Source organism: Euphorbia lathyris, chromosome 8, assembly GCF_963576675.1.
Source record: "Euphorbia lathyris chromosome 8, ddEupLath1.1, whole genome shotgun sequence".
In the NCBI taxonomy this organism is placed as follows: Eukaryota; Viridiplantae; Streptophyta; class Magnoliopsida; order Malpighiales; family Euphorbiaceae; genus Euphorbia; species Euphorbia lathyris.
The window spans coordinates 30121983-30144461 of record NC_088917.1 but is presented as its reverse complement, the minus strand read 5'-3'; the positions used below and the strand labels follow the sequence as shown (position 1 = coordinate 30144461).

Sequence of the window (22479 nt, the reverse complement as noted above, 5' to 3'; positions counted from 1 at the left end):
TTGGCACTCCAGGCGAGGCAGGAGCGGGATGTACTTTTCGCAACTATCGTGGATTTCCCAAATGCTGTTTTTCCTTTTCTACCCCTCCTTCTTTTGCTTATATGGCTGAATTGAGAGCCGCTATTTTTGCAATTGAACTTGCTTGGGAGAAAAATTGGCATCAGCTTTGGGTTGAGTCAGACTCAATGTACGTTGTTAATCTGCTTAGACATCGTTCCATGGATGTTCCTTGGAGTATTCGTCAAGAATGGTTGCATTGTCTCAGCATTTGCTCTAGGATGAATATTCTTTTTTCACACATCTTTAGGGAAGGAAATAGAGTTGCTGATGCACTGGCAAAGTTTGGAGTCTCTTCCTCAGTGATCAATTGGTGGCCTTCAGCTCCTGCTTTTTGCCACAGGTTTATCAATGATGACATTTGTAGTATTTCTCACTTGCGTTTTTCTTGACTTTCCTAAACTTTTCTCCTCCCCCTTCTTTTTGTTTGTTCTCCTTCCTCTTCTCTTGTTCAAACACTCATTTTTCATTTATTAATATATTGCGGGTTTGTCAGTTCTTGGGCCACGGGTGCCCACCCTGCCCAAGTTTTGTCTCGTCCCAATTTCTATAAAAAAAATAGTTATCTACGTTTTTGGAAATCATGATAATTTTGAGAAAATAATATTTAAGCACAAGCTTATAATATTTATTATACTATTTTGGAAAAAGTAACATTTTTAGTATTTTAATTGATAAATGGTTCATTTTTTAAAATGTTAATTTTATATGTCGTTTTGGAAAAATAACGTTATATATATAGTTAATTTGAGTATAATTAATTTATATAGTTGATATTTACTTACTGAGATTTTTGTCTCACACTTTTTAAATGTTTTAACGTTTTAGGTGAGAGAGATCAATGTATAGGAGAAGTTACTGGTCGATAAACAAGATTGAAGTGTCAAGTCGTTGATTTCTTCTTTAGTTAGAACCTTTGCCTTTCATTTAGAGATTTGATTGTATTGGGTAATATTTTGAGACGTGAATGTAGTAGAAATATGGATTTATTTTAGAATATATCTAAGAGGGATGCTTGAAAAGTGTGAAATTTATGGTATTTGGATAATTTAGAGACTTATAGGTATTGATTGTGATCTCTCTATATCATATCTGATGTCGATTAAGGTCATTTAGGGCCGTCTATGACAATTTCCCGAGCTCCATCTTCATCTCTGTCTCATTATTATTCTCCTTCATACATCCAACTATATCCAGTCCCAATGATTCTTCGATTTTCAAAGTTTGAACGGTGTAATCGAGCTAATTGTTTTACAATATGTTCTAGACACCCTAATGCACATTCTTGACGGTGTAATTTTGATTTGGAGCACTCTAATATAGGTCCGAGCTAGGCAGATTATGGGCAAGAAATTGAATCCTTATTGTGTTCTTTTTTTCAAAGGTAAGTAACTATCAACTATCCTTTTGAGTTTTTATGTATATATATATATAACTGTATATTTTCCAGAAATTAAATTTGTGTTGGGTTTATGCATTTTATTAATTGGGGTTTTTATGATTTAGTTTTTAATATGGGTTTAAAACTTATCATGTATTTATATGTGTATTTGCATGTAAATTTCAGCCTAGAATATACATATATATACATACTTTGGATTTTGTTTTGATGAACTTGAAGGAAAATAGACAAGTCTATGCGCAACGGAATAATAAAATTTTATCTATTTTATCTATTTCCTTTTTTCAAGATCTGTTAATTGTTATTTCATACAAAGAGGGATAGAATGAAATACCTTCTCTGACGAACTATCTACAGTTGCAAACAAAGTGCTCACAACTGCTTAGATTATGATTATGACGAATTTTAGTGACTTGAAATAACTTTAAGATCTTAAAGACTATTGAGGTAGAAAATTAAGATAGATTGTAAACAAACATGTCTACCACTACATCATTAATTCAATTATGATTATTATTAACTATTTAAAAATATATAATAATTTTATAAATTAAATAAGTAAGATATTATTAAGTATTAATTATTTTTATTTTATATTTAGATAAATATTGTAAAAAAAAATTATCTCCTCAATATTAATAAATTTTAATTAACTGAACTCTAAGGACTCAAAGAGGAGAACAAAATCGAATTGCGGATCGCTTGGCGGCAGCTGGGCACGAGGGGATGTTAGGTGTTTCCACCTTTTCTGATCCTCCTATCTATCTTTCTTCTCTCCTTTTAGAGGACAGAGTTGGGGTTAGCTTTCCTAGGCTGATCCCAGGTTAGCTTTTGTCTCAGTGTTGGTTTGTTTTCTTTACTGTTTCTACCAAAAAAAAAAATTAATTAACTTTTATCAAAAAAATGAATAAATAAATAAATTTTCATTAACATTTAAACTTTAAGGGTTAAAAAATTTAATTTTATAAGTCTACATATTTTTTAATTTTTATAAATTTATTAAATTTTAATAAATTTTTAATTTTTTCATATTAAATTTTTTTGATAGAAATTAGGACGATACATAACTAGGGCGGGGAGAGCATCCATGGTCCAAGAACTGTCAAACCCGCAATATATAAATAAAGGAAAAAAGTGAGTGTTTGAACAAGAGGAGAGGAAGGAGAACAAACAAAAAGAATGGGGATGAGAAAAGATTAGAAAAAGTCAAGAAAAACGCAAGTATGAAATACTACAAATGTCATCATTGATAAACCTGTGGCAAAAAGCAGGAGCAGAAGGCCACCAATTGATCACTGAGGAAGAGACTCCAAACTTTGTCAATGCATCAACAACTCTATTTCCTTCCTTAAAGATGTGAGAAAAGAGAATGTTCATCCTAGAGCAAATGCTGAGACAGTGCAACCATTCTTGTCGAATACTCCAAGGAACGTCCATGGAACGATGTCTAAGCAGATTAACAACGTACATTGAGTCTGACTCAACCCAAAGTTGATGCCAATTTTTCTCCCAAGCAAGTTCAATTGCAAAAATAACGGCTCTCAATTCAGCCATATAAGCAAAAGAATGAGGGGTAGAAAAAGAAAAACAACCTTTGGGAAAGCCTCGATAGTTGCGAAAAATACCTCCCGCTCCAGCCTCGCCAGAAGTGCCAAAAGCAGAGCCGTCCACATTGACTTTAACCCAGCTCGGAGGAGGTTTTTGCCAATGGACCGGAATAATGTTGGGAGCAGGAGGCGGCCTAGGAGAAGCCAGAAGACGGGATAAGATAACAGCATCTCTCCGTGAAGAGAAAAAACCTTTAGAAGTGGCAAAGGACTCTCGAATCATTCGAAAGAGAGTGATCTTCGAGTGCTGAATAGAAGGAGGAACATCCTTAAAGATTGCTTTATTCTGGTAATACCAGATTAACCAGATGCAAGTGACAGCGGCAACACGCCAGATCGTCGACACATGTGAGCCAAACTGAATGCTACGAAGATTGCTGAAGAAGTGAATGAATTGGAAATGTCGAGGCAAAGAGCAGTCAAAATGAATCTCAATGGCCCTCCAAAGAGAATCTGCAAAAGAACACCTAATGAATAAGTGGTTAATGGACTCAGCATCCCTACCACATAGAACACAACGAGAGGCAATGGAGAATCCTAGACACTGCAAGAGGTCATGCGTCGGAACCCGGCCATACAAAACTCTCCAGAAATTGAAGGAGCGAGAAGGGGGGTATGAGCATTCCAAACAAATTTATACCAGTCCACCGAGGAGGAACTAGGACTGATAACCGAATAGTACTCTTTGGCAGAGAAAATACCCTTCATAGAGGGCTGCCAAGTGTAGAAATCAATATCATCTCTACCCATGTGAATAAATCGAATACTGTCTTGAACAACCGAAGGTAGAGTACCTAAGTCAAGCCACTCCGAATTTACCAAAGAGTCATCAACAGAATTATAGCGCGAACGTTTTTCCTGATGATCGAGACCCAATTTGTCCGCCACCGATGGAATGATCCACTATCTGTCCAGAAATTGAGCGTTGAAGACTGGCCAATCCACCAAAAGTTCTGGTCCTAAATGGATGAATAAACAAACTTACAAGAAGACCGAATCGAGGACGGAGCAATGGAAGCTTTAGGCAAACTAGAGACAGCCAGAAATCTAGATTTCATCAGAGAAATAGCTAGACTGGTGCCTTGAATTAATTCCCAACACATCTTGCCCAAGAGAGCCTGGTTAAAGATCCTAAAGTGCTTAATGTCCAAACCTCCACCCTCCAAACTTTTGCAACAAGTTTGCCAGCGAACCGCGATTAGCTTCCTCTGATCAATACAACCCGTCCAAAGGAAGTTTCTAACACTTCTATTGAGTTTATTCAACAATCCCACTGGCCACTTATAGATCAAGAATGAGTGCACCAGAGAACTAGTAATAGCAAACTTAATTAGAGTTAAACGCCATGCAAATGCGAGTAATATCATAATTTTAAAGAATTATTATTATTAATGTAACTTTTATTAATATTCTACTATGTTATAATGTAAAATGTGAATAAAAATATAATTTTCACATAATTTTTTAAACACCGGTTAAGTCTCGGTTGAACCTTTAATGTTTGGCCATATGTGTCTTCCTGTTCTTTGACCGATCTGATTTTGACAACCATTGATAGTTATAAATAGTTAGGCTAATAATGATTAAAATATAACTTATCCAATAAATCATTCACCATTATTATTATTATTATTAATTATCTAAACATCAGTAAATTTGTCTTGTAAAATTAATTTTTTAAAAATTATCTATAATTATATAAAGTAATAATTTCAATTGTTTCAAACTAAACAGATCATTATTTTTAATATGGTTTGGTGTTTATAAACTAAAAATCTATGATTTATTTTTCAGAATTTATAGTTTATGAATTGAGGGTTTTTTTTTTAGAAATATAAAATAATGATATATTTAAAATTAAATTGAATTTAATGATTTAGTTGTAATTTTATATTAAATAGAATTTTAATATAAAAAGCCGTAAATTGTAGGGTAAATTATACAATGATCATAATTAACAAATTATTTATAACTGTGTCAGACTCTTAAATAAATTTATTTAAATGTCAAACAAATTTATTTAAATGTCATATTTGGTGGGTTTTTTAAAACTGTTTTTATTTCCTGCAACTGAATAACTGAAAATTTGACAAAAATAAAAATAAAATTATGATATTCTAATATTTTAAATTTTAAAATCATATAATGATAAAATACATAAAAGCGATTTTCATAATTGTAAATAGTTTTTAAAATATGAATTTCTGTGTAATTTTCCCTAAATGGTAATATTGTGTAAACAATGATAGGCATTCATTTGGGCCATTTACAGCCCAATGGAGGTCCACCTAGCTCACTATGGCAACATATGTCAAATCTGTAATTAACTGAAACGTAGAGGGTTAGTTTAGGCAAATTTAATTTCAGATTAAACAAGTCAAATCAACCGTTCCCCCTCTCCCTCTCCCTCTCCAGCTCCTCTCTCTCGGCGGAAGGAAGTAGAAACACCCAATCCGTATATGTACGTATCTTCTCGTTCTCGATCATATTCAAGTACTCGAATGGGTATTCCACTCTTTAGCTTCCTAATTCAACAATTTTCTTTGTTGCGGATAATTGAATTTCTTTTTATTAACAGTATAATTATGAGCACTTCGTTCAATCCAAAGCTTACAGTAAAGTTTTGTTGTTATGAAGGAAACACCATATCGGAGGCTGAAAGCAATTGAGATTATAAATTAATTGAACGCATGTGGTCAGTGGAAGCTATTTTATGTTGATGTTTTGCCATTTTACATTGCTAGAAAGATGGAGCCTGCTGTTTCTACTGGTGAGGAGCCCCCTTCGTGGGAAGACCTTTACAATATCAATTTGATGCCATCTGAGTTGTTTTTTAAGTTCAGAAAGGAAATTGAAGGCCTTCGTGTTGGTGTTAATTTAGAGGTATCTTTCTTTATCTTTATGTTCTTCAATTGTTTTACTAACTATGAATTTACTGAGTGTTGGATTACTATGGAAAATATCTAGGGATTCATAGTTTTCTCTGTAATTCATTTATTCTCAATAGGGTGTTGGATTTTCCATTGTCCAGTGAGATAATGTTATTAAAAAATTGTCATCTCTTGTATTTGTAAACAATGGAATATCATTAGACCTTGTAGAAGATATTTCTTTTTTAGTAATGCGGTCAGAATGTGAATTTGTTGTCTCAGCTGTAGAGCTAGGTTGGTCATTCTAGTATATATAGTTGGCTTGTTGGATAGTTCACATTGAATTGAAGCTACCATGTATATAGAATTTGAACTAAGAGAATATAGGTATTATCAGAATCAGGATGTATAACATAGTTTTCGACTTTCAAGAAGCTGTTACAATACATGGAGGCTAAGCCTCTAAGGTTTACTCACCTGTTAAGGATATGCAAGTGTACTGGGTTGGAAAAGAAGTAGCAGGAAGTTATAAATGTTTCCCTTTGTTCCTTACCGATAAAAAGCGTGATCTATGAACCATGAAGCATCAATTCCGGAAAGGCCAATGAAAAACAAATATCCTTATGCATATTTTTAAGAGAGCAAGGAGAGAGAGAGAAAGAGAGGAAGATGGAGGAATTATTTGTTATTTTATTTTGTCTAACTTTCTCTGGCTTCTTAGCAGTTGAAATTTTGGTTTCGTTTATGTTAGCCGACCCCGAATCATTTCGGGACTAAGGCTTTGTTGTTGTTATGTATATATATTCATAATAAATCACATCTATTGTCTCATATTATGATTTTGGGGCTCTCCATTTTGTTTCAGTTTTATAATGCTCCAACTAATGACTTCCAAACCAAACTTGTTCTGAAACCTCTATCCCCCGAGAGGCACTGGAAGTTCATATATGAGCCGATACATCAGGATGTTCGCATTCTTTCTAAGAAGATTCCCTTAACTAAATTTCTGAATCTGCAGGTCTGTTCTCATTCTTTTGTCTCAATGGTAACTTCACAATAGTTTTGAATGTGTTAGATGAACTGGAGTTAACTTATTGGACCTAGATGTACACAACTTTTTGATTGTTCCTCTATCCGTTGAAATACAGGTTGGTTTAGGCCATAATTTTCAGTTGCATGCTACTGGATGGAAATGGAAGCTTACAACTTGTTTCGGGGGCGATGGTATCTCTCGCATACGGAACAAGACATCACTTGGATTGTTCCCTGGCATAGATTTCCGGTTTTGTTGGAGAGCGGACTATGTTCTTCCTGAACTAACTGGGCAAGTTCTTGGACCTTGAATACATTCAATTTTAAAGGAAGTAGGAGCTAAATTTGAATAATTGTCATATGAAGTAGTTGTTATTTGCCTATCACTTAGATTTATACAAGCTTTATCATTGGAAGTTTGGAATGCACAGGGCTTTGGGTACCGAAGAGCCACTGTTCAACATGAGCACAGGAAGTTTGCAAGCGTCTCTGGACAGAGTGGAGACCATTGTAACACATACATAGTGATTCAAGCAAGATCAAATGGTAGTTCCTATCTCTGTCAATTATACTAACTGTTTGAATCCTTTACAGACCACAAATTGCATTCGTCTCTCGCACTGCTTATCTTCATTCTTCTCGTTCTTTTTGTATATGTTCATTGACATTGATTATTCAAAATTTGTTGAGGTTTCATTTTAGATGACAGACTTCACTTTTCTGAGTGTGATATTTCATCAAACTTTATGTGCAACAGGAATTAGCAAGAAAAAGCTAGGACCTTGAACATGCTTTAGAATCAGACAATTATCGTATGGGGGCGTAAGAGTTAAATAGTATGAGGGAAAGTATTCTTTTTGTTTTTTCCTGTTTCTTTCCTCATCCCTTGTGGGATTATAAGTGGACTTGTAAATCCAGCTTGGATTCTCATAATCATTCTCTAAATATTACACTCTTCCCTGGTTTCATGAATATAAAGAAGGATTTTTCTACTTGATTGTTTGCTTTATGAGATTGAATGAGGAAGATATATATATATATATCTCAAAACGTGCGTGTATCTAGATAAGTATACATATCTCAAATTGTGATTGTCATTTAATATATTATGTTTAAAAGGAATGAAAATCTTGTAGATATGAAATTGAATGATGAAGATATGTGTGCTAGTGCAATAGCTTTTCATTTCACTACATATATGTAAATTTTCTTTAACTAGTTGAAATCCCATCAAACCCTCAAAAGATCTCTTCGTTTTTATTTCTCTAGCAAAAAGAAAAAAAAAAGGCAATGAATCCATGTGAAAAGATTTCCAGAGTGCAAATTTCACAAGGATTTCAAATGGGAGGAGCAGTAACATGTATTCTAGTTATGGATTGAAAAAAAGAATCATTGAAGGCACTGATGAAGATGAACTCAGTATTGAGAGGAAAAAGATTAAAAAAAAGAGTTGCTGCTGCTAAGACTCGAGAAAAGCAAGTATCAGGGGGTGCACAATCCTTAATTAAAAAAAAAAACAAAAAAAAAAAAACAACAGAAACACCATTTTGACAAAAGACCAGTTAATTTCATATCAGTTCAAAAATAATCTATTAAATATTTAATAAAATACAAACGCACTAGAATTTTGTATTGAATTTCTGTAATCACCACCACCAAAAATTTGAGGAGATCAATTTTTAAATCAGTCGTAGACCTGTCCACGGTCCGGGTACCTGTCCGGCCCGTCCAGGTCCATGTCTCTTGGACTGGGCTTAGACAATGATAATTGCTGTTAGGTCCAGCTCGGTCCAGCCCCGCTAAAGCCCGTCTATTTTTTGGGCGGGTTTAGAATTAATAAAAATAGCACAGGTCGGTCCAGTCCAGTCCACCTATTAATATTAATTAATAAATTTTATAGACTTATAGATTTATATATTAAATATTTATTTTTAAGTATTAAAATTTATTTTTTATAATTAAAAAATTATGTATGTATGTTTAGATGGGTTTACATGGGCTGAACTTGGGATTTGATTTTTAAGCCCGAGCCCAGTCCGGCCCGAGCCCGCTTAAATTACTAATGGGCTGGGCTAAGCTTGGGCTGAGGACTTTTATAGAAAAGCTCGCCTGGCCCGGTCTGGCCCAGCCCATACCCAGGTCTATTATATGTTCTTGTGCTGATTTTTCTTTTTCTTTTTTTAAATAGATAAGTGCTAGATTTTCAAATTTTGAAAGGCATAAAAGTAAGTGAACTAATTCAAAGTTCTAAACTTTAATGATGCTATTCAATCAATGTATTAACATTCCCCTTTCTCTTCATCAGAGCCGTTGCATCCAACGGCCAAATTCCACCTGCTATAAAAATCCAAACTTTTCTCTAATCTGATCATCAAATTCAATCAAATCAAACATCAAAAATGGCATCAACAAAGCTAAGAAGCTCATGTTCATTCCCAAATCTTCTTCTTTCATGCTTAAATTTCACACTCTTTATCCTCTCTTCAGCCTCTCTTGCTCCTATAATTCTCCTCAAAACACCACCAACTTCACTGGCTTTAGCATTCCTCATTGTCTCTTCCATCTCTCTTCTATCCTCTTTCACTGGCTGCTATTCTCAGCTCACTCACTTCTGCTTCATAACCCACATTTCACTTGTCTTTGCCTCTTTGATTGGACAAGTTCTCAGCATTTTGACCTTATTTACAAGAGAAAAGGCAAGCCTTTCTATGTTCAAATCCCCAAGAGACCCAAAAGAGGCAAAGCTGTTGGTGAGATTAGAATGTGGGATTTTGATGGCTATGCTGATGATGCAGGTTTTGGGGCTTGCTTTGAGCTGTATTTTGCACAATTGTTGGGTTAGAGATTATGAAGGAGTTGAAGTTGAGAAAGAGAAAAGAGCAAAGAAGAGGAGTAAAAGGATTGCAAGAGTACAAGAGGAATCCATGGCTAATGTAAAGGTAATAGCAGAGAATAAAGCTATGGAGTTTGATGAGAAGATGAAGAGCAAGTATGGAAAGTGGGTTAAAACTGATTTTGAAGGATGATTTTCTTACATATTAAAGAGATTTGTCCTGAATTTCCTTTAGTTTCAGTCATCAGATGATGAACTGGTATTTATTTTCTGTTACTTGTTTATTTTTGGCTCACCATTGAGGTGGCCATTGTGTTAAATATGAGAGAAATGCAAGTTAATTATTGAAATTAGGAATGCCATATGAGATGATCATCCTAAACAATTACAATTTATATATTCTCCAACTTGTCTCAAAATGGACAACGATAATTTACTAGCGTCAAATGTGAACCTTATCATATATCTATAATATTCTAACTCATCCCAGCCGTTTAACACTAAAATCTACATAATATTATACGACATATAAGAAACACACGTGACTTTACATGAAGCAATGACGATAGCACAGATGCTAGCAGGACCTTCAAATTAGATCGCTTTGGAGTAAATAACAACCAGCGCACATAGATGCGGGGCATCTTCTTCAAGGGTTAGAGTCTGGGCAAAGGAAGTCGAGTGAGAAACGAAGCACTAACGAGCACGCGAAGAAAAGAAACAAAACTGCCCCACACGCTGTGTGGAGTGGGACCTGATTCTAGAGGAAGTTGCAACGAAAACTGGGAAGAACGAATTCGCTCGCCGAAGGCAGAAGGCCAGCTTGACTCACACCTAGTGTGGGGGTGATTCCTGAACAAACAAGCCTTGAGACAATGCCGTTAATTTTCTATCATTTTTCAGAAATTACTGTTTTGCCACTCATGTATTTATTGTCTTACCATTTAGGGTTAACAACCTAAATGCCATTTGAGTATTCTCTTTCCATTCTACCTCTATCACTCTCTATTATGTTATAACCCTAGCTAGGGTTTTTGGTCTTTTACATTTTATTTGGGAGGGCTGTATAAGCCTTTTCTTTACAAGGATGATTAACTTTTAATCAATCAAAATTATTATCTTCTTCTTCCTTGAAGCTTCTTAAGGTTTCTAACCTTCAACAAAGGGGAATTTCTATTTCCGACGGATTTAGTCTGTAAAACCCGAGATTAACTCATTTCAGTTTAGCTAGAAAAGAACCATCTTTATTGATTTAAGATTAAAATCAACTCATCCAAAACCGATATGCATCACACGTGGACTAACAAGATGTCTATCGAAATCACCTTGGCCTGAGGAAGGATCTACAAATAAGACTACATCTGGTTAGTGAAGAGAGTAGGAAGAAACAGAGGAATCTAAGGGAATGAAAGAATGGGATTGCTTATCTAGAGAAGATTTTGGACCATTTCAAGGAAGTTGTTTTTGCCTCTTTCCCTTTTTAGAATGATCTTTGCGTTTGGTAGAGGGCTCATTTGCTTGATCCACCTGATCCCCCTCCAAAGTTTCAAGGGCTAAATCTTATGGTTTTTCCTCTGATTTGTGTACCTCTTCCCCTTCATCATCTACAAATTGGATATTCTTCATATATTCATAAAAATGGCCTTCCATGGTTCAGTTACCTACACCAAAGGAATTCAAATATAAGAAAAATATGGGAAGAATTGGAGAATAGACCTGATTCTCTTTGTTTGACATATTTGTATTGCTTTGTGCCCTTGTACCTAGATAACATAATGGTCTCAGCCAATGGAGGAAATTGGATATCGGATTAGCAATGGGTAAGAGAATGGGTAAAGATTAGAGATTCGATCATAAATCACATTTGATCATCCTCTTTCGCCATTTGAATTTCCTATCAGTGCTTCCAGAAGCTTCCTTCCTATTCTGTCGATGCTAAAAGTCTTCTCTAAATTAGGAGTCTCCAGTGCACGTAGTGTCGCCTAATAAGGAATCTCTATCTTTTTGAATTTCTTTCCTTATCAGACTAAGAATCAGTTTTCTCCTATTTAGAGTAGGAGTCTTCACTCTCCTATATAATGGGGTATAACTTCCTTCACTGAGCTACGATAACTCAACACGGTAATACATAGTTTTCTCTCTTTTTAAATCAAAACTTACTTGAGTGCCGATGTATTCTTCTTCGGGGTCCGATTAAGATTTGTTTCGTATGAGATATGGAAAAGGAAGACAAGAAAAAAAAAACACATTTGGTTGCTTCCACGCTTTGCTTTGGTTACGAATGTTTAAACATCTCACATTACTTAATTGGGGAGCTATATGTCTCCTTATATGTGTGAGGTATGCTCTCCATTTTAGGTACCTTTTAAGCATTAGTTTACAACTAACACATACGCAGTCAGATACTTGACGGTAGACTTTTTAATTACGTCATAAAACTTTAATTGAGAGAAACTTCATTTAAAAGGTAACTGACGAGTCTCAAACCGAAAATTTATATACACATAAAAGAAAAAATAATAAATTTGAATAGGTGACAATTAGTGGTTGTGTTCAGGGCCGGCCCTGGGCATAGGCCCGTGGTGCGGCCACCCAGGGCCCAAGGCTAAAAGGGTCCAAAAATTTTAATTTTATTGAATATATACTATTTTTTTAAGTATAAATTTAGTTATAATATCCATTAGGTCTAAAAATTGACCAAATAATATGATATTTTAGGTTTAAAATGGGTCCAAATTTTTATTTTTAGACTTTTAAATACAATTTTTTTTATCAAGGATTCATTATCTCTTATTTCGTCTGGGCTCCTAAAATATCATGACCGACACCCTAATTGTGTTACTCACACTCATTGTAATTGATAACTTGAACACTCAAAATATGTAGTCTTCAAGTTATGGATAGAAAGCTTGTTATTCTTGATTTGTTGCATCTACTCAAAAATCGAAAACTTTAATCTTTTAAACACAACATAACATGGAGACTTGAGGGAACCAATGATTGGGGTGGGTGGGTCAACGACATTACTTAAAAATAAGCAAGGAGAAGAGTTGGCTTCAAAGCACAAAGCATCCACATGTCCCTGACAGCGATATCCTAAACGTAGCCGCTGCTTTCATCACCAATTTATGTGCTTTATCCACACACCCATTTTTTTTTTTATTATTATTAATCCTAATAATTCATCAACAACTATTATAAAATCGTATGCCATATTTTTATAAATTCCTATACCCTTTATATATTTATTCTTCGTTTTGCTTACCAAATGTTTGTTATTACTGTTTCATGGTTGTTGTTGGAAAATATTTTTTATTTTTGGAAAAAACATGAAATCTCTGGTTTGTAAAAAAAACTACCTTTCAGTTATAATAGATAAACATATGATGTCTAACCAAACATCTAAAACGCTCAATTTTAAAGTGAAAAAGCTAAAAGGATGAGAAAAAATATAGGTCTTATTTGACAAATAGCCGATAGCTGTTATTACATTAGCGATTAGCTCATTACATTTTTTGTTAGTTGATTGTATAAATTTGTTTACTAAAACTTAACTGATTGTTAATAGCTGTTAGTGTAAAATACAAATAAAGACATGATAAAACATTTATTTGGAGTTAAAAGGTAGTAATTGTGGATAAAAATATCATTTAAAAGAGATGGAGCAATAAGCTAATTGAAAATGTTTCTAAAACCAGCTTTTTCAAAATTAGTTTTTTGGACCCAATAAACTCTTAGCTTTTTCAAAATTAGTTTTTTAGACACAATAAACTCTTTCAAACCTCTCCTCACCAAACACCACTATTAGAGATTTAATTAGTCAAAACATCTAAAGTAGTTCAACCCTCTAATTTTACTTCAAAATGCTATTTACGAAGCTGCAAAATCAGTGAGCTAGGCATCATGCCAAACTCGAGCTACAAAATCACATTCAATAAACAGATACCATGCATCTTCCCACGGCCTATTGCAGTACATATTAGGGTGAGCAAAATAACCGGTAACCGATTACCAAACCGATGACCGAACCGAAGTTTTAGTTAGGTTCGGTTATTTTAACATTCTAGTTCGGTTCAATTTTAATTTTGGCTTAGTTTGGTAATCGGTTATCGGTTTGGTTACTGAAAAAATATATCGGTATAACCGATAACCGAACCGAACTTATTATATAAATATAAAAAATATAATTTTATTTTTACATATATAAATAACTTATAAATTATAAAATCAAACCCCTGGAAAATATACTTTTAACTTTACATATATAAATTTTGGTTCATTAGCCTTTAATTTCTTCAATTATAACTTTTATATAAGAGCATTATTTGAAAACCAATTAAACAAAAATATATAAAAATTAAATATTATGAGTTTTCGGTTATTCGGTCGGTAACCGAACTGAACCAAAAATTTTCGTTTAAATAAATTTCGGTTACCAATCTTATTCGGTTTGGTTCAGTTATGAAAATAGCACAAACTTCGGTTTGGTTAGTAACCGAACCAAACCGATGCTCACTCCTAGTACACACAAATTGTCAATATTTAACCTTTTATTAAGCAAATTTACTTTGGTTGGCAAGCAATTAGGAGCCAGTTTCCAATGGAAGTAACGTACCTTATATGGAACCTCTGTCTTCCATAATCTATGAAGCATGGAAACTCTTCGTGATATGTGTTTCCCTATTTTCGGTAAATGTGGAAAACGGAAACTCTCGAAAACTGATACGAAACGTTTCCGTAATTATCCAGAATATGAAACACGTCTCTCAATTTTTAAATGGTTTTTTCTACCTATTTCAATCAAAATTCTGGAAATTCAAACTTTCTATTTTGCAATTCATATTCAATCTAAGATTAGGAAAATTGAAACTTCCTATTTGAGAGATAATTCCCTCATTGTGTCCTTCAATTTAAAGAACTTAGAGCAAGGGCTGTAAATGAACAGAGCCGCTCATGAGCGGCTCGGTGATCGGCTCGATAAAAGCTTGGCTCGACTCGGCTCGATTTGAAAACGAGCCGTTTGTGAACACGATTTACTGGCTCGGTTCGTAAACGAGCCAAGCTTGAGCAGACCAAAGCTCGGCTCGAAAGCTCGTGAGCAGGCTCAATTAGAACATTTATGAACAAATTTTAGTTTTGTAGAAAACTATATAGTTTTGTGTTAGTTCACAAATATCTAAACTTAATATTATTTCATTTGTTATTAGATGAGTTCGTTCACGAACATAATAAATGAGTAATAGACGAACTATTTGTAAACATCTTGTTTATTTATTCACGAACTTTGCTTGTGAGTTTGTTTATGTACACAATTAAAGAGTTATTTGCGAGCAAACTTCACAAATATAATTAACAATTTACTCACAAACAATTCATGGTTAGATAATTTTCTTAATGAACCAAGTCCAAAAAAGGATTTTGGGCTCGAAACAAGCTCGAAGCTCGGCTCAAACCCGTTGAGCAAGCCAAAGCTCGGCTCGGGCTCGGCTCGTTAATTTTATAGCAAGCTCGGCTCGGGCTCGAGCTCGTCAATTTTATAGCGAGTCAAGCTTGAACAGGCCAAAGCTCGGCTCGGCTCGGCTCGGCTCGGCTCGGCTCGGCTCGATTACAGCCCTACTTAGAGCATCTCCAAAAGACTCTTAGTGCACTCTCTAAAAGTAATATAAATAATTGACTCTTAGTGATTTAAGAGTGACTAAGACATATCATCTCCAACAATACTCCTTATATTCACTCTTTATTTATTATTTTATCATTAAAATTATTAATTGTTGTTATATTTACCAATAGTGAGAGGAGAGAGACTTCTCAATAATAAAAAATTATTAATAAAAAATGAATTAAGAGGCGCTAAGAGGTGGAGAGAGGTGTTGGTCCCTTATAATGTGAGAGATGGTTCCTAGGGGGTTAATGGAGCTATTATTAGTTTAAAAAATCATCTAAGTAAAACGAGTTCTCACAATTTCAATAGCAAGGTACAGATAGTGTATTTCAAAAATCAGAAGCAACTTTAGTTGACCGATAACTAAGATTGTTCCTGCCCTTAGTTTAGAAGGTAGCGCCTCAGAGGAGCTTCCGAACTTAGTGTTGGTCCCTTATAACGTGACAAGTTAGTTCCAAGGGGGGATAGGAACTATTTAAAATTTTGTCCGTTAAGGCTGACTTCTTTTCTTATGAAAAGGTTTACACAGCGTCACTAAGTAGATTCAAGACACAAGCTTAGTCAACTTGTGACTAAGTCTGCTTCTTTACTTGAGTCAGGCAATAGCACTTAGAGTCTATTCCTGAACTCAGCTTCTTAGTAAACTTAACTCAGCGTGAGTTCTTTACTTAGTCAGTTTTCATAGCAAGCAATATATATTAAAGGAGTTTAAGGGTTAGAAAGATATTACTCAGCAGACTTATCCTGGTTCGGCCTCTCCGCCTACGTCCAATCCCCGGAACTCGTTCCGAGCTTTTTGAATTCTCTACTGAGCTCTTTAAAGGTAGAGCACAAAACCTTTTACAAATAGAAGCTGAGTATAACAAGAGTACCTTCCTCTATACCTCTACTCACTCCTATATCTACGCTGAGTACTATAACCGAGTACTCAGCCTCTCCTTTCTATTCTTCTAGAAATGATAAAGTGTTTGTCCTAAACAACGATTGCTAAAACACTTTAGATGATTGGAAATCACTCTAGACTTTTACACAAAGATTAAGAATTGGTGTAAGGTATTTTTGCTTTGCTTTTCTCACAGAAACTCCAAGTATGAATTTGGTCAGCGTTTCGACTAATTGAAGATCTGCATCGATTGAAGCAAATGGATGGCCTTTATATAGTGACAATTGAGGCACCTGGTCATTTCGAATTTCGAAATAACCATTGGAGGGAAACGGCTTCCTGTCGTTGTCACTCTGGGTGTGCTCAGCGTCGTTGGCCAATAGGATTCACGCATCTTCTGTCTTCGTCAGTCTTCGGCAGAATGTTTCGACATTTAAGGAAAAGTCCACGAGACAGCTTTCTGCGCCTTCTGAACTTTTCCCAAAGTAGAAATACTTTGTCTAGAAGTTGAACATTGTCTGCCGCTGTCCAGACTGCTTTGTCGTCCAACTCAGCAGCTTCTACTTGAAGCTTTTGCCACGAAGGCTTCTCGATCCTTCTCTTGCTAAGTCGTCGTTTTAGTTGATATGGCTTCGTTTTGAACTCTTGGACCGAATGGTCTTGATGTGTTGACTTGGGCTTGACTTCCACTTTATGGGCCTTTGGGCTTTTTAATCTCAATGTCTTATACACAATTAAACTCAACATTGAACAAACACATTAGTGTAATAAATCAAAGCATTTAAATTTAATGTGTTAGAATGTTTTTATCATTACTTAAATAATTTTGTCAAATCAAAATCATGTGGAAAGGTGTTTCAACAAACTCCCCCATTTTGATGTTGGCAAAAATATTCAGTCGAAGAACTCAGTGTTGAGCTCCCCCATGATAGTTGACCTTATTTTATCAGATAACTCCCCCGTAAGGGTTGAGTTACTGACTTAGTTTTACTCTAAACATTTCAAGGTTTAATTGAGTAAGTCTAAGGTCAGTTTTCAGAGATAGGTCAGCTCATGGAACATATTCTATTTAACTCAGTTTTATGCGGAAGGTTTAAATATCAGAGAGCGTTGAGTATGCTTTGTTCAATGAGTTTTAGTTAAGTGGACATATAAGAAGTGGTCAACATATTTGATCAACATAGCAGTCATATTAATATAGATAGTGTAGCACAGTTGATTTAATGAAGATGCGTTTTAACAAATTATAACAATCACTTAAGTAAGCATCGCATAAGAGTAGTCAGTATGAAAGAGATGCATATAATTTGTTTTGAATTTAAAGTCAGCACAGCAGGGTTCACAAAAAAAAATATAAAGGTTCAAAAAGCTAGCTATCCTGGTCAATACAAGTTAAGCTACTTCTTTTTGCCTTTGCCCTTGTGTTGCGGCTGACTAACTGAAGCTTGCTGAGTTCTTGGGGCTTGTTCTTTCTCCCCCGTTTTGCCATCATCACGTTTGGGAATGAAGGTTTCTTCAATGGCAGCTTGAGTTAGGCGTTTAGAGAATGCCTTTAGCTTTCTTGTGCTTTCATTCATGCCATCAAAGATTGGAACGTCGTCATCCACAATAGCTCGAGGAATACCGATAGATGCAGCACTCAGCATGCTGAAAACAGGGGCTTGAGACTTGCCAACCCAGTGCATGGTTTTAGTGAGCATTGCAAAAGCTTGATGAAACATCTTTAGCAAAGATGAATCAAAATACTCACGCTGACCGTTGATTTGGCGCACATTGTTGAAAGTCACTCGAGAATACTTCAGAATCTCGTTGGTTTTGAGCTTGTCAGTTGCCATCTCTTGCCTGTTTAAGTTCAGCAAACGCACAGCCTCGCTAATTTGCTCAATGGAGCATTGAGAGGAGGTGGAAAGTTGGTGATTTTTTTTCTCTTGCTCAGAATGAAGCTGGCTGAAGAGATGATCTACTTCGACAGAAGTGGCATATGTTGAGTTCGCAGCTGACAATTGATGAATCTGCCCTTGCAGTGAGTTCATGTGGTTTACCATGGTCAGCTAGAGTTCGGCCAGCTTTGTTATAGAGTCATGCCTGGGCTGTTGAGATTGCAAGGAAGTCATGACACTCAGAAGATCCTTCAGACCTTTGATCTCAGTTAGAAGCTGAGTGACAGACGAAAGTGGAGTTGTCTCAACAGTAGTAGATTCAGCGGCATTGGTACTTGATTGATGGAGGTCCTGGATAAGAGCTTAAGCTGAGTCAACGATTCTTTGACCAGACTCAGAGGCATTCAAATAGCTTAAGGATCCATTATTTGTTGACCCAGATGTCGGAGGAGGAGTAGAACCGAATAAGGGCAGTGTTTGGTTCTGCTCAACATTAGAAGGCCCAGCATTATCAGCGGCTGGCCTGGAATTAGGATTGTCAGTAAAAACTGACTGAATCTAATTCTACTCATTAAGTGGGGGAAGTGGAGGATCAGCAGAAAGTGTTGCTTGCTCAGGGTCAGGCAGAAGCTGACTAAGTGATGGAATTTGAGGAAGTTCAGTGTCCACCTGAGCAGGTAATTCCTTAGCTTGCTCAATGTGTTGAGGAGCGGAATCTTCGAGCACTTGCTCGGCATTAGTTTGGTTAGCGGAAGCATTTAAGTCGGCATGTTCCTTTGGAGAAACAAAGGCTTGATTTTCTTGTTGCTCTGGTTGAGACACAGGTGGGTTGGAGAAGTATTTAAGATGGACCTCGGTAAGGTCAGTGATCTCATCTCTCAGTGGTGAATCACCCATGAGATCAATAACGGGTGCTCTAAAAGCTTTCTTCTTTCTCAGTCTCTTAAGCTTTGGAGGAGTAGGGTCACAGGGAATAGACTCAATAGAGTCAGTAGGTGAGGCTTCCCTTTGAACAGCAGGAGCATTTACTGTGTGCTCAGTTTCTTCTTCATCAACCAGCTCAGTGTTGATTGGTTCAAGATGCTCATCATCTGCTGGTTCCTCAGTGTCATCCTGACCACTTTCTTCTTCATCAAACTCATCATTCAGTTCCTCTTCCTCAAATTGTTCACCCAGCTCTTCCTCGACAAACTGACCACCCAATTGGTCTTGGTCTTGTTCTTCCTCAAACTGTTGCTCAGCGTCAATGCCTTGACTCTGTGCATAGTGTGAGTTAGGAGGAACGACGATATCTGTCGGAAATGCATCTATAGGTCTCAACTCAAAATTGAGCTGCTTCTTCCTCTTCCTTAATGGTTGGTCATCAACCTCTTTTTCTTCTGTCTCAGGTTCAGCTTGCCTAGGTCTTTTCGCAGCTGACCTAGATCCATCCTGACTTTGCTCAGTTTGAGGCTTGGTTCCTTTACATACAAATTTGAGCTTCTTTTGGGTAGAGGCAGCTCCTTTAGAGGTGCTTTGCACAGCTTTCCTCTTTCTTTGTGTTCTGCCTTTTTTAGTCACTACCCCCTCAGCGTTTGCCCCCTCAGCGTTCTAGACAGCTTCCCCTTTTCCTTTCTTTGGCAGAATAGGTAGATCATATGCCAAACCGAATAGGGCAGCAGCTGTAATCTCGATTCCCCGAACTTGGATTTCCGCAATCATGTCCACCTTGTGATCCTGGAGGATTCGAGTGATGAAGGAGCCCGGCCTAAAGGTTCCTGTACTTCGTAGAAACCCACCGATTATGAAGACATGCATGTTTATCGGTGTGTAGGTCAGCATGTGCCATATAAAACACTGCTCGAAATTGGTTGCTGAGTTGGTGAAGTTGATTTTAAGGTAGAGGAAATTTTTCAATATGTAATGGGCCATATTTTGATGCTGACCCATGGAAGTGCTCGAAATTTCACCTACATGACCCTCAGGTTTACAGAAGGTCTGAACGTAGTCGGTTTTCTCATGGTCACCTGATTTACGAAGTATAGCTCCTTTGTTTTTCAATTTGAACAGTGAGGCAAGGTACACAGGGTTGATGAAAATGTCCTTTCCTCAAACTTTGGAGACCAGGTAGTTCCTGTTATCATCGGCAGCTTTTAGGTTGGCATAGAATTCTCTTACCAGCTCAGGGTAAGTAGCATCACGAACTGAGAACAGCTCGGTCCAACCGTTGTTCTTGATCCACTCACAAAAGGGCTGCTCGGCGTCCATGAATCCTTTTGAGAACCACCGCGAGTGGTCAATCTTCCACCCTTTCACACTCTCGAAGACCTAAGTGTAGGTGCGTTCTGTTACTTTCTTCCCCTTGTCCTTTTGCTGTTGTTTCCCTTTGGAAGAGGTGGCTTGGACAGCTTGAGCTTTCTTGCTCGGTGTAGTAACTCCAGCGTGATCACGCTGAGTAGGAGAAGTGGGATTGTCATCGGAGCGGTTATGGGAGAGACCGGCACCGGAGATGTTTAGAGAAATTTTAGTCATTTTCTCAGAGAAGTTTTTAGAAGGTTTGGGAACTTTTCGAGAGAGGGTATGAATGCCAAAGATTTCTAAGCGTAAAGAAATAGAAGTGGGAATTCATCCACTATTTATAGAGATGTTGAGTTAATCCAAGGCGTTGGGTTGTCCGTTTTACCTCGAGATTCTCAATCGATAAAGATTCTGGCATTTATGACACATACGGCGCATGTATTTTCTAATTATAGCCTATGCGTCATCCTAGGTGGCTATTTACTTCGCATGCTTTGCATTAAAGTTTCCAATGGATCTTTACTCAATGTTAGGGATCTCAAACGTTTAAGATTCTGAGTTAGACAGTTGTTACGCAAAGGAATAATTCTTATGCTTAGTTGCTCAGCTTAAGATAAACACTCAGCATGTAATTTTACTCAGCATGTGATAGTTGTAATTCATTTAGCATAAGTCATTCAGCATGGTAATTCACTCAGCATGCATACTATACTTGAAATTTATTGAAGAGGATTAAACATACTGATGGCTTCTCTAAGTATGTTGAATTGCTCACGATCCAGTGGCTTTGTGAAGATATCAGCAAGCTGCTCATCCGTTGGGACATAGGTCAGCTTGATCTCACCCTTGAGTACATGGTCTCTAATGAAGTGATGTCTGATGCTGACATGCTTCATCCTGCTGTGCTGGATTAGGTTCTTTGATAGATCAATTGCACTTTGTTGTCACATTTGACTTCAATTGTTTTAGTCTGAACGCCATAATCTTCAAGCTGTTGCTTAATCCATAGGACTTGAGCAACACAGGTTCCAGCAGTAATGTACTCAGCTTCAGTGGTTGACAGGGCTACCGACGCCTGCTTTTTGCTGAACCAGGACACAAGACAGCTCCCAAGGAAGTGGCATCCTCCTGAGGTGCTTTTTCGTTCAAGCTTATCTCGTCCGTAGTCAGCGTCAGTGTATCCAATGAGTGTGAAGTCATGAGTGCTGGGATACCACAAACCTGCATTCACTGAGCCTTGCAAATATCTAAGGATTCTTTTTACAGCTATGTAGTGAGATTCCTTAGGGTTAGATTGATATCTAGCACAATAACATACCGAGAACTGAATGTCCGGCCTACTGGCAGTTAAGTAAAGTAGAGAACCAATCATACCTCGGTACAATCTGCTGTCTACTGACTTACCATTCTCATCAGCGCAGAGGACAATGCCAGTGCCCATTGGGGTAGATATTGACTTACAATTCTCAAGTTCATACTTCTTCAATATCTCCTTGGCATACTTAGTTTGACTGATGAAGATGCCATTTTTCCCTTGTTTGATTTGAAGTCCAAGGAAGAAATTGAGTTCTCCCATCATTGACATTTCAAACTCAGTTTGCATCTGCTTGCTAAATTCCTTGCACATTGACTCGTTAGTGGCACCAAAAATAATGTCATCAACATATATTTGAGCCAGCGGGGTATCTTTACCCTTTCTCTTAATGAATAAGGTTGTATCAGCTTTACCTCTGACATAATTTCTAGTCAGCAGGAAACTGGTCAGCCTCTCATACCAAGCACGTGGTGCTTGCTTGAGGCCATACAGAGCCTTTTTGAGTTTATAAACATGGTTTGGGAACTTGGGGTCCTCAAACCCAGGAGGTTGATTAACATAAACTTCCTCGCTTATAACTCCATTAAGGAATGCACTCTTAACATCCATTTGAAACAATTTAAAGTTCATATAAGATGCATATGCACATAAGATTCTTATA

General features: G+C 36.6%; 2 protein-coding genes across 5 annotated transcripts; both read left to right on the top strand.

The window, feature by feature from the left end:
- Positions 1–5398: 5398 nt before the first annotated feature.
- LOC136202114 (uncharacterized) lies at positions 5399–7960 on the top strand. 4 transcript variants are annotated; one of them, XM_065992594.1, is made up of 6 exons: positions 5399–5527; positions 5811–5949; positions 6802–6954; positions 7085–7260; positions 7400–7514; positions 7726–7960. In XM_065992594.1, exons 2-5 carry the CDS (start codon positions 5815–5817, stop codon positions 7491–7493), a joined length of 558 nt encoding a protein of 185 aa, XP_065848666.1. In that variant the 5' UTR covers positions 5399–5527; positions 5811–5814; the 3' UTR covers positions 7494–7514; positions 7726–7960. The 4 variants fall into 4 exon arrangements, with proteins under 4 accessions (XP_065848666.1, XP_065848665.1, XP_065848664.1 ...); XM_065992593.1 differs by having other exon boundaries at positions 5418–5527; positions 5704–5949; XM_065992592.1 differs by having other exon boundaries at positions 5426–5571; positions 5704–5949.
- A 1313-nt stretch (positions 7961–9273) lies between these two features.
- On the top strand, positions 9274–10154 carry LOC136203212 (uncharacterized). The gene has a single exon (XM_065994309.1). It carries the CDS (start codon positions 9368–9370, stop codon positions 9992–9994), a length of 627 nt encoding a protein of 208 aa, XP_065850381.1. The 5' UTR covers positions 9274–9367; the 3' UTR covers positions 9995–10154.
- Positions 10155–22479: the final 12325 nt, after the last annotated feature.